This window comes from Diplodia corticola, assembly GCF_001883845.1.
Source record: "Diplodia corticola strain CBS 112549 chromosome Unknown scaffold1, whole genome shotgun sequence".
NCBI lineage: Eukaryota > Fungi > Ascomycota > Dothideomycetes > Botryosphaeriales > Botryosphaeriaceae > Diplodia > Diplodia corticola.
The window spans coordinates 1,882,930-1,899,224 of record NW_017971480.1 but is presented as its reverse complement, the minus strand read 5'-3'; the positions used below and the strand labels follow the sequence as shown (position 1 = coordinate 1,899,224).

Below are 16,295 nucleotides of genomic sequence, written 5' to 3'. Positions count from 1 at the left end.
GCTCAGGAGAGCTGGAAATCGTCCAGTAAATTTCGAACGTTTCATTGGTCCCGCGGAATAGAGGGCAGATGCATTAGCCCCAAAACGCTGCATCACGTTGTATGCGATTGATTGGAGCTCTCAGCGAGGCTGAACTGCACATAAGCAGTCGATCGTCACGACCGAAAGCGGGGCCGTGCATAATGTGGCTTGATACTACGATTCAGCGCATAGGCAGCAATGCGGTTTAACAGCTGATATCGAGCAATAAAGAGAAAACGAGTTATGGACCAACGAGGACTCGGAATCCCGCCGATGCATTTGACCGGAAACAGCAAGCTAGTTCACTGCAGCCGCCTATCGTTTGGAGGAGCTTACGCGCCAGGTGCAGCTAAGCTGACAAACTAATGTAACCCCACCTTGGGGCCAAAACCACGACTACCCGGCAGTAACACGCACAGCGGCGTCTATAAAAACAGACCTGCCTCCCCCTCTGTGGACTATTGTGACTGCGACAAACATCATTGACTCTCATTGTCATCATGGAGTACTACCAGACCGGTCCCGGCGGCGACGCGGCCTCTGGACCCGCTCCCCCCAAGCAGAAGCAGTCGGCTTATCCTCCTCAGAATGCTCTCGACGAGCACTGGGACAAGTTCATCACCAAGACTCCAGGGAAAATCACTCGCATCTTCCCACCCAGCCTCTATGCCAACCTGTTGCCACAGACCTTTCCCAAAACCCTGACCGGAAACGTCAGCGCAACCGCAAGCTACGAGGCTGCGAAGGAAGCCTGTGAACGCAAGGTCAAATGCATCGTCCGTGAATGCAGGTATGAAATACCCCCCTTCCAACACCAATCAGACGCCCAGAACTCTCTAACAACACCCACAGACGCACCAACGAAAAATGGTCCGACCCAGACTTCGACATCGAATCCGACCTCGGCACCAACAACTGCCTCAACGGCCTCGTTGACTCGGACGACGACTCCGACTCGGACGACGACTCCGACTCGGACGACGACTCTCTTCCCATCCCCAGCCCCAAAGTCACCAGCAGCGACCTCCGCAGCGCCCTCAGCACCATCGCCTCCGTCCCCGACCTCTTCCCCTCCTTCCAAACAGTCTCCGTCTCCAGCCTCCTCTCCGTCCTCCAAAACCAACCCAGCTCCGCCGACACCGAGCCCGGCTCCGTCCACCGCGTCGACTGGATCTACGACGAGCCGTCCTTCACCATCGACGACTTCGGCGTCTCCGACGTCCAGCAGGGCAGCACGGGCGACTGCTGGTGGGTCGCAGCGGTGGCGACGCTCTGCAGCGCGCGCCAGCCATCGTCATCATCAACATCACCATCGCCATCGCCATCGCTCATGGAGCGCGTCTGCGTCGCACGCGACGAAGAATGCGGCGTCTACGGCTTCGTGTTCCACCGCGACGGGGCGTGGATGCCCGTCGTCGTCGACGACAACCTGTACCTCGCGAAGTACGACTACGACCGGTACGGGGCGCGCGTGTACGACCCGACGGGCCGCGAGGCGCGGCGCTACAAGCAGCAGCACCAGACGGGCAGCGAGGCGCTGGCGTTTGCCAAGTGCGCCGACGCAAACGAGACGTGGCTGCCGCTGCTGGAGAAGGCGTACGCGAAGGCGCATGGGGATTTCGCGGCGATCGAGGCCGGCTTTACGGGGGAGGGCGTCGAGGACATGACGGGCGGGGTGACGACGGCGATTGATACGAATAAGGTGTTGAGTAAGAAGACGCTGTGGGGGGAGCTGTTGAATGTGGAGAAGGAGTTTATCTTTGGGACGGGCACGCCCGAGTCGGCGGGGGGCGACTCGGATGCGAGGAGCGGGCTGGCGTATCAGCATGCGTATTCGGTGCTGAAGGCGGTGGAGGCGGAAGGTGAGGACGGGAAGTCGGTCAAGCTCGTCAAAATCAGGTGCGTAATCCACTCAGCCTACGCTGCCATTTGAAAGTCAGCTGAAGTCTCGATTAGGAATCCCTGGGGGAAGAGGAACTGGCTTGGAGAGGGAGAGTGGAACGGTCCGTGGAGTGACGGATCAAAGGAGTGGAATGCGTACTGGCTGAACAAGCTCGACCACAAGTTCGGCGATGACGGCATCTTCTGGATGACCTTTGACGACATGCTGAGTCGTTTTGATGTACTTGACCGGACCCGCGTTTTCGGGGAGGGCTGGAGGGTGGCGCAGCAGTGGACGACGATAAATGTCTCCTGGATCACCGGCTACATCAACACCAAGTTCGTGGTCGAGGTGAAGGAAGCTGGTTTGTTTGTGTTTGTTCTCTCCAAGGCAAGTCTGCTTCCCCCCGATCCTGGCTGACGGTCTCTGACTTTGGGTGCGGTACTCCAGCTGGACGATCGCTACTTCAAGGGTCTCGAAGGACAGTATGACTTCGAACTTCACTTCGTCCTCCAAGAGGCAGGTTCCGCGGTCGGCGATCACATCGCTCGAGTCCGACCTTCCAGCGCCGGCCACTGGCAGCGGAGCGTCAGCGCCGAAGTCGAACTTGACCCAGGCAAGTATGAAGTCTTCCCCAAGATCATTGCCACGAAGAACGATGGGCGAAAGCCCGTGGAGAAGATTGTTCAGAAGATGGCCGACAAGAAGCCGCAAAAGCTGAGACAGATCGGTTTGAACTACGACTTTGCCCACCTGAAGGCTACCCCGCCACAGACTGTACCCGTTTCTGCCGCTGGAGCCAAGGCGAAGCAGGAACAAGAGGCTTTCAAGACTGATTCGGAAACGAAGACCAGCGATGTTGCTCAACAAAAGCCCCCAGCAGAGGCTGCCGAGGCAGGGTCAGAGAAAAAGTTGGAGGGTGAAACTGAACAGGAGCCACCAGCGGAGACGATCAAAGCAGAGGCGTCACCAGAGGCAGTCAAAGGGGAACAGGCTACTACGGCTACCGAAGAACCCACAAAGGTTGAAAGCGACGAGAAGCCCTCGGAAGCCAAGAGCGAGAAGCCAACAGATACCAAGACGGCTGAGAGTGCAACCGAGTCTGCGAAAGGCCCTGAGAAGACTGCCTCTGGACCTCAAGGAGCGACACCATTCCCACCAGTGCCGAAGCCTGAAGAAGAGGAAGAGAAACCACCGGAGCCCAAGCCTGAAAAAGAAGCAAAGGAACCTGACGATGAAGAGGGCAACCCGTGGAATGCTGTCTGCGTGATTGGTCTCCGCGTGTACACGAAGGATTCGGAGATGACTATCAGGCTCGAGGCCCCAGGGTCGGCTGAAGAAGGAGCCGTGTTGAATGTGGGCGGTGAAGCTACGGGGGGCACTATGTGATGGAGTTGTGTTTCTCTATCTCCCAGAAAGCCTCCACTGATTGGGAAAATTGATGGATGTTGCGGCATCATTTATGGAAGGAAAGCGAGGGCTATTGACTATTTTCTTCGTCAGAACAGGTATAATCGTGCTCGTAATGATGACCGGATTCGCGCAAGCCTTGTAATCAGCTGAAATGTGTGAGTGAAGTAGCAATGGAGTGGATCAAGCGGATGCAGAACTATCATCCACAAAAGATTTCCAATTCTCCATGGCCGAGCAAGAGATGCTGCGGGTCGCTTCGTCCTATGAGAATGTTTGTGGTATCTTGAGCCCGACCGGAATGCGAAAAGGGAATGCATGAGTGCAAGTAGAATTGCATTGCAGATCGCTTTGGAGATAGAACAGGTTGATGACTTTGGCTGATTCAATCTCTCTGGGTTGGGGTGAAGCGTTTCCTCGCCGGGAAGGTCAGTATTCTGACCATGTGGTTCAGGCCTCCACGTCACCACAGGAATTGGAATACTCCTCCACGCGCGTCGAGGTACATGGCGATCTGAAGTACGGTTTATTCCGAGCTCTATCCATAAGAGGTGTTGTTATTACTCGTGTTGTACCCGTGAGTCACGCGCTCGAAGCCGATCGGCGGGCGCCGTTGCGGCGCTTCTCGGGGGCGCTCGTGGCGTGCAGCTTTGCCCCTCTTGGCTTGCTTGTTCATCAAGTCGAGAGTCATTGTGAGAAAGCTTTGGCGAGGGAAACACCAGAATCGAAAGATAGTGTCTCCTCTCCGCGAATCTTTCGTTCATGCATCACAGCGAAAGCAGCCTCACTTGTCTTCGGCAGTATTCTTTCCAAATCTTGCAAAAGTCGACGATTAATGGGGTTCGAATGTGTCAGTGTCAGCACAGCAACTAGATGTTGTCTTATGAGTATGTGGTCGGTGTTCTGGGGTCCACAAAACAATCATGTTGCCAATCTCAACCGGACCCCACCACCCCACACGCTGACGCTGTGCATTGGAGATCTGGAGGCGTCTCACCGCCGGATGAGCGCGCATCAGTAGTTTGTATGAGTATTGATGCTCAGGTCAGTGCTATCGGAACACCACGGTCCAGTTCTTGTGAGGGCGGATGACTGACCATAGCGATTTAGTGAATGGCAGGACTTCTGACAAGTTCTTGGGCGAGCTTTCTCTCTCCCGCCATGTCCCGCCGGCGATAGATGGATGATTACCAACACATTAATTTAGAGCTCGTATGATAGCAGGCGCCGGCTCTGTAGGATGTGATGGCACAGTGTACACGAAGTGGAGGTTTCAGAGATGTGGCAGAAGGGCGGGCGCGCAACCGCGAAGCCGAAAACGAGTCAGTGCATGCTGATCAAAATACCACTGCGCGTCTATCGTTGCCGACAATAGGGAGCGGATCTCGCGAGGCCGCCATCCGAACGAGCGCGGATCATGCCCAGATAGGTATCAGGCACACCGTTATACAGCGCCTGGCATCCTCGACACGACTCGGCGCTGGCGGAACCAACTCCACGCGCCACAACCCGTCAGCGGCGTCGCTGCTTGCGCCATGCCGCTGCAATGGCGCAGTTTCATGGAGAAGGCGTTTCAGAATGGTTGCCAGCTACAAAACCAGCCTGCTGCCAAGTCTAGCCTCGAAACAGCCTGCAACAACATGAAAGTTTCTAGCAACAACTTCCCGACTTCATCTCAGGCCTTCTTCGACCCGAAATCCGTAGCACCGAACAACATGTTCCATGCTTTCTCCCTGGATGCAGAATGACACGGCTTCGGCTATACTGGCGCTACGTCTGCTTGCAGGCCCGCCGCCAAGTGTGCAACCGGGCCGGGACGAGACCTTGGCTCGTCTCGCCATGCCTTTGCACTAACACTTGCACCCTGCGATCGCCTCAACAATTGCCTCGATTTGTTTCGAGCCGCCGCGACTCAGGTGCTAAGTGGCGGAGAAACAGTACCACAGTCTCCTGAGAGCAGCGCAAGGCATACCGCCCAGAGCCATCGGAACCCCGGAATATGCAAACGACTGCCCAGGAACCGAACAATTACCGGCAGGATGAGCTGTCTCCAGCTGCTTTTGAGCCTAGAGACTTTGAGCAAAGCAGAGCATATACACGGCTAAACAAAGGTGTTGAGAGGGTTGAAGATTCCAGAAGTCAAGAGCTTTGCGGGGAATCCAGCCATGTACGGGAGAGCAACTGGCGCATAGCACTGCCACCCAGTTCCTAATGAGGAAGCCCCTCGCCTAGTTACCCAAAATCTATCTGAATCTCTTGGGGACATGTCTCCACCCGCCAAGCCATCCCCCAAACAGGCAGCATGGTTGTTCCTCCAGCCCGATTGGCCTTTTTCATTCCCAAACAGATTGGTCAAAGCGGCTCAGGCTGATCAAGGCACACATCATATCCCTCAAGGAGAGAGGGAGATTTTCCGGTTCAGTCACTAACCATGTATAAAGACAGGCAGTGAGCCACCCCGATCAACTTCTCAGCAAGCCGGTCTTCCTCAAGTCACCAGTCACAGCATCCAGCACATTCCAATCCACTCTTTCCAACATCGCTCATTCAATCATACGCATCACCTGCCAAAATGAAGTACTCCACCACCATCTCCCTCGCCGCCACCATGGCGCTCGTCAACGCCCGCTCCCTGGGCTTCACTCGCCGCCAGAACGCCATCTCCATCCCCTCCTCTGCCGGCACTGAGACGCTCAGCGAGCCCCAGTACATCACCGGTTCCTTCGACGGTGGCCTGAAGACCTACGGCCGTGGTGTCTCTTGCTCCGAGGGTGAGGGCGGTGAGTCCGACGCCGTCTTCGTTCTCGAGGACGGCGCCACCCTCAGCAACGCCATCATCGGCGCCGACCAGATCGAGGGTGTCTACTGCCTGGGCGCCTGCACCGTCGAGAACGTCTGGTGGGAGGTAAGCATTCACCGCATCCGAAGTTGCTCTGTCCAACCGTAGCTAACGATGAAACCCAAGGCTGTGTGCGAGGATGCCCTGTCCATCAAGGGCAACGGCGACGCGAAGGTCAGCGGCGGTGGCGCGCAGGGCGCCAAGGACAAGGTGGTCCAGCACAACGGCGTCGGCACCGTGACCATCGACGGCTTCCAGGTTTCCGACTTCGGCAAGCTGTACCGCTCTTGCGGAAACTGCGACGAGCAGGGCGAGCGCCACGTCGTCATCCAGAACGTCAAGGCCTACTCGGGCAGCCAGCTCGCTGGCATCAACTCCAACCTCGGCGATACGGCTACCATCTCCGATACCTGCGCCACCTCGGTCGACACCGTAAGTCAGCTGCAAAAGAACTGTACTTTGAACATGACTGACATTTTGTCCTCCAGTTCTGCGCCGAGTACGAGGGCAACAACACTGGCGACGAGCCTTCTATGGTCAGCGAGGGTCCCAGCGATGCCTGCAAGTACACCGATGTCCCTGCTTGCTAGATTCTCGTGGACTTGTTACGAGTCTTCGCATGGTAGCTACCAATTGGCTGGCTGCGAAGTCACGGCTCTTTTTTCACCATTCCATACTTCACTGTGTCTATAAAGCTGGATGCTTGTACATACCTCCGATAACAATTACTCATTGCACCAAACGTTCCCGAACCCAGCACAAGTGACTCAGCCGCAAGTGACTAAATTGCCCGCCAGGACCTTTCCAATTTCTAAGAAACCTGAATGGTATTACCGACCAACACAGAACTGCAAGATCATGAAGACTGTGTATGAAATACTGCGAAGTGCCATCGTCGAGCTAACAGATCAAGGTACTTGTTGGTCGGTGTGATCACAGCCGGGTGTAGGAAGTGAAGCTGATAGCTGGATGGTCTATTGAACACTGCTACTACAGGAGGTTTATATATGCGCGAAGAAAGTGATGAAAAGGGTCCTGATCATGATGATACGTTCCTGAATGAGACCCTTGTGGGTCTGATGATGAAAATCTTCCTCAACGAGGGATATTTGATATCTGCATGATGATGAGGTCCAACAGTACTCTACCTGTATACGACTCCACCAACCGGTTTCTCCGTCTCCCGCAGCCGTCCAATCCCCAGTCTCGGTCGATCACCGTCAGCCGTGTTCGTCAAAATCCGCATCTCATGCCCCAAAGCGCCGCGCTCGTTCTCCGCAACTGTCTCCACACAATCGCCATTCTTTTGAGGAATCTTTCCGTACCGCACTTCCATAGCGCCCACGCTACCCAAGAGGCCGTCGATGTCGTTGTGGGTGGAGTCAGACGTCAACGGGCTCTGGAAGGCCTTTGCCAGCTCCAACGGGCTCATTGTCGCGCTGCGTCCCAGTGCCCACCATCCGATGAAGAGCGGAAGGACAGCCAGGGCGTTTGCAACGATGAAGCACAGCGCGGCGGCGAGGTAGCGGTAATGCGAGACGTAGACGGTGCGTTGGTACGAATCCACGGCATCCGTGGCCTGCACCGTGGACGCGTTCGACGCCGCGATGGCGGAGCGGAATATCAGCTCGCGCAGCGCGCTGATGACGTCGGGCGTCGGGTCCGACCAGCTCAGGTTATCGCATTGGACATAGCTGGTAACGCCGGACAACTGCAGGTTGCCGTAGGTGTTGGCCATGCGCCCCGTGCTGGATACGGCGTATCCGGGCCCCATGTCCTGGATGGTGATGTTGCTGTTGAAGATGCGTGCGGCTGCGTCGGCGATGCCACCGATGGTGGACGGCCACTGGCCCAGGCCTGGGAACTCCGCGTCCAAGTACTGCATCTGCGTAGTGTCATTTTTGCCCGCCGGGCTGAGGGACACTAGGCCGTTGCGGAGTGTGATGGGGTATTTGACCGTTGCGGTTTGCAGAGTGCAGTTGACCGTGGTGAAGTCGCCGGTGCAGTTTTTCGAATCCGTTTTGTATTCGGCGCTGACGTTCATGGCGCCCCTGTAGTAACCCGCGAAGTAAACGTCGGTCGACCCAGCATAATGCTTTGCCGCAAGCGCATCTTGCTTGAGAGCTCCGCTTCCATCCTCGTCGTAAGGGCTGTAGTTGTAGGGGCGACTACCTCTGATACAGTTGACGTCGAATCCCGGCGCTTCCACAGTTGTATCGCAGACTCCCATGCACCCACTATAGTTTAGCCTGATGTCCGACCTCGCCGTGTAATCCTTGACGATTTGGGAGAAACGATTGGTGTAGAAGTTGATGGTGGTGGCGTGCGTCGAGGTAAACCCAGAGAAGCCTATCGGCAGGGGGCCAGGTTCGAGCTGTACGGACAGAGTGGTATTACGTGAAGCTTGCGTCGTGGTTACAGAAGATGAGCGCTGGATCAGCGGGCCATCGACTACCACGACGGATGTCAATATACTCGCCAACGCTATGAGATTGAACTTTCTCCCAGCGAATACCGAGTTTGACAAGCTCGCACCAAAGGCCCAGTAGTTGTGCAGTTCGCTCAGAGTTGTACCGTCGAGGGCACGCTTCCACCAAGACAGCGTTGTCGCTTCCGAGAGTGCGTACCGCATTGATGCGTTGGTCGTTGCCGAGAGTATGGAGAGAAGCACGGCCGGTTGGACCGGGTAACGTCGCAACGGCCAAGCATCTATGTCCACATCGTTAGATGAAACGACGATGACTGCCATGGCACACATGCAGATGCAGGCGACAGAGACGGAAATGACTCCGGACCACGGGAGCGAGTGGAAGTACCCCGGGTGCCACGGCTGGCTCTGCCTGCTTACAGGCTGATAGCGAGGTCGGAAAATCATTGTGGAAGTCAAGGTCGGATGATGCTGGAGGGCAAAGTCAGACTAAGCGCTTTTTCATATTCTTGGGCGAGAGCAGGCCCCCCTTGCCGAGTTATGCCGTAATACAAAGCTTATGTTGCACTACATTGTGGCTGCTTACTGCCAACAGGGCAGGCGACCGTCTTGCTTTGGATTGGACCGAGGGAGGAAACGAAAAAATCCCGCATCTCAATTGCAACAAGATTGGCAAAATAAATTTGGGAAAGAAAATTGAGAGCTGAAGAACTCTTCACGAGGTGTGCTACGCTACTCCTCCATTTACCATCATCCAATTACAACATCAATCACCGACGGCTCCAAAGATTCCCACATATCTTTGTGCACTCGTCCAACTGCTTCCCGACGGGCAACACCTGCCTCCCAAGTGATCCACATGACATTGTAGTATTCGTACATCTTTTCTTGCCTTGGTCTTTGCTCCGTAAGGTACTCTTCTATGTAGGAGTTGCCATAATCGAGCCCGTTCGGTATGGATCCTCGAGATAGCGCAATCAGCTGCAGTGCATGTTTGGACTCAGCAGGATCAATCCCAGCTTTTGCCAAGTAGTCGCGACTATGTAGCCGTAGTACGCCCGCCCATTCGTTCCGGGAGTTGCACAGGGATACGCGCGGCGAGTTTCGCTTGGTACTCATCCAGACCTTCTCAGGGACCTCGGGAGTGGATACGGCACCTTGCGTATAGAGCTGCGCCGTTTGTACGGAACCAAAGAGGTAGCGAGTGTTTGGTTTCGGTTTTGGTTGGGTGCTGGGATCGAAAAGCGGGATGGGATACCAGAATCTGGCACTGCAAGAATCATGCGTATAGAGATTCTTGCCGTGACCATCAGGAGGTCTCTCCACCGTCAATCCCTCTTCTGGGTCCCGCAACTGCTTCTTCCAGCCTTCTGGCAATTTGCTGCTTTCGTGCTTGTAGCGCTCTCTCCAAGTACACCACTCATCCTCGATTCGTCGTTTGTCAGCACCGTCAGGGTCGGTACCAGTATACCAGTCAGTTATCCGGAATGCTTGGCATTCTGTCGTGAGGATCATCCCGCGGCATGCAGCCACCCAGTCGTTTCCAGTCGCCCAGTCGTCGAAGTCAATCGGACCACGCCAGCCGGCCCAAGACCATGTGGGAAGACAGGGTTCCGAGGCAGGTGAGGCAGTGCTAGTTGCAATGGGTACTCTTCGATCCAGGTCGCCTCCAGGCTGCCAAAGTAGTGCGGCATCGAAAAACATCTCTGGCAAGCCGCACAGGAAGCCTCCCTTGAAAGCCTTGGTATAGCATGAAATCATGCCAGCAACTGCGGACAAGCAGTCTTGTGGGAAGCTGAGCTGTCTCTGGTTGAAGTCTTTGATCATGTCGGAATATATGTTGAGAGCGGGATATCCGACATCAAACGTCCAATCTCGTGTGAAATCGGGTTGCTCTGTATGCTCGTGGTCCTCGTAATTTGTTGCACAGCAGCACTGGAACCAAAAGCTGTCTTCCTCAAAACAGATGCGCCTCCGGGCAAACTGGTGCTCTTGAAACGTCCAACCACGCGTGAAGTACGGTTTCTGGTGCGAGGAGTGGTTGTGCTCCCCGATCTCATGCCGCTTGAGTAGCGTCTTTTCACCAAAAGGGAGTGTCAATTGCCTGACGTGGCGTGGTTCTTGGTCCGGGGCATCTTTCAAGCCTCGAAGTCCATAATCAGCATTCGGGCCATCAATCGCCACGATGACAGCATCGGCATTGGCAAAGATGGATGCCATGCGATCCAACTGGTGGTTCATCATGTCAAAGTCGTCTTGGACCATGCAAAGGTTGTCAACCCAAAGGTATCGCTGTTGCAATAGTTGGGCCAGGTAGATGGCATGTCGGATTGTCTTTGGGATTTCGCGTCTCGCCAAAAGTTGGTCCAGGGCTCCCGGCTCCATCAGCAGGTCCAGGTTGTCTTTCGTTACTTTGACCGTCTTGACCCTGCCCCATACATAGCTCAGAGCCATGTACGACGAACCCTTGGGAGCTCGAGTCAGGCACCTGTCAAGGGTGTCGATGAACAGCTGTGGCTCAGGCGCTGGAAGCTGGCGTAAGAAATCAGGACTCGAACATTTCTTCTCTTCATGGTCAATAATGCAATTATTGTACCACCGCAGAAGCCTGTCGGTATTGACCCAGGACGGGTCAAGCCGGATTCCGAATCCGAAGGCCTGGTTTTCTTGACTCCGTACTACATCAAAGTAGGGACTGGTGTGCCAAAAGTAGTGTGATTCGTTGGCGGGTTTGTTGGAGAAGTTGAATGATGATGAGAAGTAATCTCGGCGGATTTCTAGCATACCACGCGATCCGTGGAAATCCAAAATTTTCGACAGCCAGTCCAATAGCGGTACATGTTGGCGGCATTTCGAGACCAAAACCTCATCGATAAGGCCAAGGTCCGCGGAGACATGGCCTTTCAGTTTTTTCTGCTCAATGACAGAGTTGATCTTTTCGCAAATGGCGCATCCTCCCATCTTGGCATCGGCTATAGACTGGTCTGGACCTTCGTTCAGATTCCCCGGTGCTGTGTCGAGATGAAACGGAGTGGCTTCTGGCTCCACGAGAGAGTGACTTTTCGTGGACGTGGGGACAGAAATGGTGGGATTCCTGTTTCTTCCTAAGTAAACCGTGACAGGCCCATGGCGAAACGATAGGTGCAGAGCTGGGGTTCGTGAGTTGCTGACCCTTCGAGGTGGGAAATGCTCGGTCTTTATCCTCCTTGATTCTACCCACTTTATGTAGCCGATGTAACCGGGGGCTATTCCTACTCAGGAGCGATTTTCAATTTCTGATGCATGTTGGATGCAGCCTCACACGAATCCTGCGAGAGCATCCAACAAGCCCATTGGTCGATTCAGGCCAATCGTGGGGGCAGAAACGATACTGTTGTACAGCCCCTCTTGCAGAGGATTGCTAGTGCTTAAAACCATTATGAACGGAATCTGGAATTGCTTTAAGGATATAATAGGTTGACACTAGAGGTTTATACACATTTTAGTGGTATATATAATAAATCAGTATCGCGGTTTTTCGTCAAAAGCAACTTCGCTCTAGCTGTCGGACGCGGAAACCCCCGTAGTCCTTTTGCCTTCCCGGTGGTCACATAGCTCTGTATCTCAGTAGCAGCATTCCCACAAATATAGAATACCGTGATAAAGTACCTTGTGGTGACGTTGCCGACACAATCCCTTGGATCCAAAAGAGACGTCCAAAAACCCCGACATCGAGAGCGGGGTGCCGACGCAGCATCCGATCCGATCCCGACAATTTCACACATCCGCAAACGGGTACGCCAGCGCCTATAAAAGCCCCAGTCCGCGCTTGCTTAGAGAAAAAAAAAAGACGCATCAGCAGAATCTACGAAAACGCCCATCCAAGGCACACACGAACGACTCCACCCAAAAAAAAACCCCCAGAAAACCAAAAAGAAGCCGAACGCCGGCCCAACTCTGAAACCACGTCCCAACCAACAAACCAACCAACATCAACCAACCACGGACTCCTCCCCCTCCCCCTCCCAGCCCCGCCCCACCCCACCCGCTCCAGCCCTCTCCACCCATCATGTCCACCACCACCACTCAACCGCCCAAAATCTCCGTCCTCATCCTCGGCCTCGACTTCTCCTGGACCGCCGCGCACCGCTCCGCCCTCATCGACCCGGCCACGCTCCGCGCCACGGTGCAGCGCCGCATCGCCGCCCTCGCCGACGTGCGCGACCTGCACACGGAGACGCTGCTCGTGAACCCCGACGACGGGACGGCGCGGGCGGTTGAGGTGGTGGGCGAGAGGCTGCGGGAGGGGCCGGGGGGAGGGGAAAACGATGTCGCGGAGGGGGGAGGCGGAGGGGGAGGAAAGAAGAAAAGCTGGGATGGAGTGATTTTCGGGTGGGGGATGAGGGGGGTGGCGGATACGAGTGAGTTGTTTGAGGGGGTGGTGAATTGCGTGAGGGAGGGGGCGCCCGGGGCGAGGATGATGTTTACGTTGGCGGAGGCGAATCATTTGGAGGTGTTGAGGAGGAATTTTGGGGGGTTGGTGGAGGAGAAGGGGGTGTGAGAGAATGGCGGTGATGGTATAGCTGTGTGGGTTGCATGTACATACATACTTCACGACCGAGTGTGGAATGACTTGGAGTACTATACACTCAATACACCCCATCTGCCAGCCAGCCAGCCAGCCTACCCATCCAACCCCCCTCCATCTCCAACCCCCCTCACGAAAACACCGTCACAGCACCACTCCCACTCCCCACCCCCCTCACCCTCCCCCCCACACCCAACGGCCACCCCTCCCAAACGACCCACTCCCCCTTGCCCTCCCCATCCAGCCCCAACACCTCCCCGACATTCCAACTCACCAGCCCCACCGCCTCCCTCTTCCCGATCCGGCCCCCGCCATTCACCCACGCCCACCCGGCCATGTGCGCCAGGTCGCGCACCTCCCAGCCCTCGGCGACGCCAATCGCCACCTTGACGCCCGCGTCCAGCAGCACGTCCACGGCCGTCCCGTCCGTCAGCGGCGCGCCCGTCAGCGAGCGCCGCTGGTCCCAGCCCTGCGAGTACTGCAGCAGCGGCGCGAGCACGACGCCCGTGGCCGGTGACGCGGCGAGCTCGTCGGCGAGGAGGTGCGATTCCGCGGCGCCGATGAGGACGAGGCGGATCGCCGGCGGGGAGGAGGACGAGGACGTAGTAGTGGTGGTGGCGAGCAGCGCGTCCTCGACCTCGGCTTTGGCGCGGAGCAGCGCCGCGATGGTGTCGGCGCTGTCGACGTGGATGGCCAGCGCGAGGTCGCCGGCGACGACGCGCCGGAGGTAGGATGCTTCCGAGTAGCGGTCCGCGGCGCCGCTGCTCGTCGTTTTCGTCGTCGTGTCGTTGAGGGAGGCGACGGCTTCGAGCAGGTTGGCTCGGAGCGAGCCGATGGCGGCGGAGATGGACGGTGTCTTGCCGTTCTTGGCCCCCGGCTGCAGGCTGTAGTGGACGGACGCCTCATCCGCCCAAATGGCCGAGGCTGGGGTGGTGCCGCCGGTCCGGAAGCCGACGCTGACGCCGCGCGAGCCGCCGGTGGAGGAGAGGGGCGCGGTGATGGCGCGCGTGACGCCGTGGCGGCGGGCGGCGGCGAGCTGCTTGGTGTTGAGGGCGAGGCCGTCGACGGCGCGGGAGAAGTACGTGTCCGGGCTGTTGTTGCCGTCTTGGGTGTCGCGCTCTGCGGCGATTTCGCTGAGGCCGAGGTCGGAGCCGAGGAGGGTGAAGGGAGGGGTCAGGTGGCCGTTGGTGAGGGAGACGGTCTTGGTTTTCTGCGAGGATGCGGCTTGAAGCTCTTCGTGGCAGGATCCCACGCAGGTGATTTCGCCGTTGGTGACGATGACGACGTTGTTGGCTGCGTCTTCTGACAGTGCGGCGTGCTCGAAGCCTGGCATCAGGATTTCCGATACGCCGGTGAAGACGACGTTGCCGGATTCGATATCCTCCTCTTCCGTGGTCATGGTGAATTCGTGATTGGGCTTTGGGGGGTCCACGTGCGTCTTGTTCAGGAGGTATGGATGCTCGTACTGGGCGGTGCCGTCAATCCAGATCTGGGCCGGAGCGGCACCCAGGCTCAGGGGATCGCTGTCCCAGACCACGACGTCGGCGTCGAAGCCGGCTTTGACCTTGCCGATGCGCTCACCCAAGCCGAGCAGCTCGGCCGGCGCGCTCGTTACGCCAGCCAATGCTGCGTGGTAGCGTAGGCCGTAGCCGTAGGCCTTGGTCGCCTCCCAGACGACGTGCTGGGCGTTTAGCACCGGGTTGTCGGACACGTACACGGGGGTGATGCCGTTTTCGTACAAGATCTTGCCGGCCAGCTCGGATCCGCGGTAGGCTTCGCTCTTGTAGTCCATGTTGTTGGCGAACAGCGCAGCGGCGGGAGCGCGGCCACCCCAGGCACGCTTGAGAATCTACTATGCATTAGCCTGAAGTCTTTCGGGATTGCTCGGCTGGCCAACCTCGGGGACAATGTATGTCTCGTGTGCGTGATGGAAGGCACGGATGGGGAATTTGAACTCGTTGGTATGATCAATGAAGGCCTCAAGGTCGGGGACGGTGTAGCAGTGGGCATTGACGTGGACCTGGCCGCGGAGCACAGCGCCGAGCGTCTCCCAGCGCAGGTCCTGGGGGAGATAGGTGTCGACGGCGTCAACGCCATGGACCTGGGCGGCGGCGCACCAGTCGTCCTGGACGCGGACCAGGTTGGCAGCCTGCTCGAAGGCGTGCCTGAACTCCCACGACTCGCCCATCCTGCTGGTGGGGCCATGCTCACCGACCTTGCCGTAGACGCGCTTTGGGTTCTCGCCGCAGGCCATCTTGATGTAGCGCCATGTCCGGTCTGGATCGGCCAGCATGTCGGCAGCGCTGACTTCTTCGCGGCCATCGGGCTTGCCGACGGCGTGCTTGACGACAAAGGCCTCGCCGCCGATGTTGTTGCCGGAGCCGGGCAGCACGAGCGAGGTGGTGACGCCGCCGGACTTGATGACCTGGATCTGGTGGTCGAGCGGGTCCAGGCCGTCGATGGAGCGCACGTAGGGGGTGATGTCGGCCGACATCTCGTTCGTGTCCTCGTTGCCGCGCAGCTGCGGCAGCGGATTGACGCCGGCATGGCTGTGCATGTCGATGATGCCGGCGGTGAGTGGCCGGCCTTGGGCATCGTACACCAGCACGTCCGACGGCAGCCCGGCCTCGGGAATCTGGGCGGCCACGGACTTGATCAGGCCGTGTTCAAGAAACACGTCGGACTGGACCCACGAGTAGCCTTTCCCGGCGCGGGCATCTTCGTCGCTGGTTCCGGGAGCGGGCTCGCCAGTCCATACGGTTGCGTTCTTGATCAGAGTGGGCTTGTGGCCATCGATGTACCGGCCGTTGCGGGCACGTTGGCCACTGGGATCCGTGGGCTTGTGCTGCAGCTTGGCGCATGTTGCCAGGTCTTCGTGGAGCCGCTCCAGGGAGAGAGTGGTCCTTGGATGGGGAGGGTGCCGCCGTTGATGCCATTGGCTGTAGACGAGATAGAGAAGGCACGCGACGGCGACGAGCTTGAGGCAGCCTCTCTTGCGCAAGCGGCGCCGCGAGTGCGGGGCCGGCTGGATGGCGGCGTCGTAGGTGGGAAGCCCGTCCTTCTCCATGTCCAATCGGTTTTGATGGAGACGAGATGGAAGAATCGAGGAATGAGGTTATATGGGATGCATCGCGGTGAAACGTCAAGC

At 57.3% G+C, this 16,295-nt stretch overlaps 6 protein-coding genes across 6 annotated transcripts; 3 read left to right on the top strand and 3 right to left on the bottom strand.

The window, feature by feature from the left end:
* Positions 1-521: 521 nt before the first annotated feature.
* BKCO1_1000602 (calpain family cysteine protease protein) lies at positions 522-3,292 on the top strand (the record flags this gene model as incomplete). The annotated part of the gene is made up of 4 exons (XM_020270018.1): positions 522-811; positions 874-1,920; positions 1,978-2,293; positions 2,354-3,292. 4 exons carry the CDS (start codon positions 522-524, stop codon positions 3,290-3,292), a joined length of 2,592 nt encoding a protein of 863 aa, XP_020135460.1.
* A 2,593-nt stretch (positions 3,293-5,885) lies between these two features.
* Positions 5,886-6,742, top strand: BKCO1_1000601 (pectate lyase; the record flags this gene model as incomplete). Its single annotated transcript, XM_020270017.1, has 3 exons — positions 5,886-6,218; positions 6,279-6,584; positions 6,641-6,742. 3 exons carry the CDS (start codon positions 5,886-5,888, stop codon positions 6,740-6,742), a joined length of 741 nt encoding a protein of 246 aa, XP_020135459.1.
* Positions 6,743-7,296: 554 nt separating this feature from the next.
* BKCO1_1000600 (uncharacterized protein) lies at positions 7,297-8,784 on the bottom strand (the record flags this gene model as incomplete). Its single annotated transcript, XM_020270016.1, has 1 exon — positions 7,297-8,784. One exon carries the CDS (start codon positions 8,782-8,784, stop codon positions 7,297-7,299), a length of 1,488 nt encoding a protein of 495 aa, XP_020135458.1.
* Positions 8,785-9,330: 546 nt separating this feature from the next.
* On the bottom strand, positions 9,331-11,541 carry BKCO1_1000599 (heterokaryon incompatibility protein; the record flags this gene model as incomplete). The annotated part of the gene is made up of 1 exon (XM_020270013.1): positions 9,331-11,541. The coding sequence occupies one exon, from the start codon at positions 11,539-11,541 to the stop codon at positions 9,331-9,333; it is 2,211 nt and encodes a 736-aa protein (XP_020135297.1).
* A 1,087-nt stretch (positions 11,542-12,628) lies between these two features.
* On the top strand, positions 12,629-13,120 carry BKCO1_1000598 (uncharacterized protein; the record flags this gene model as incomplete). Its single annotated transcript, XM_020270012.1, has 1 exon — positions 12,629-13,120. One exon carries the CDS (start codon positions 12,629-12,631, stop codon positions 13,118-13,120), a length of 492 nt encoding a protein of 163 aa, XP_020135296.1.
* Positions 13,121-13,277: 157 nt separating this feature from the next.
* Positions 13,278-16,214, bottom strand: BKCO1_1000597 (carbohydrate esterase family 9 protein; the record flags this gene model as incomplete). The annotated part of the gene is made up of 2 exons (XM_020270011.1): positions 13,278-14,996; positions 15,045-16,214. The coding sequence occupies 2 exons, from the start codon at positions 16,212-16,214 to the stop codon at positions 13,278-13,280; spliced, it is 2,889 nt and encodes a 962-aa protein (XP_020135295.1).
* Between the last annotated feature and the right edge of the window lie 81 nt (positions 16,215-16,295).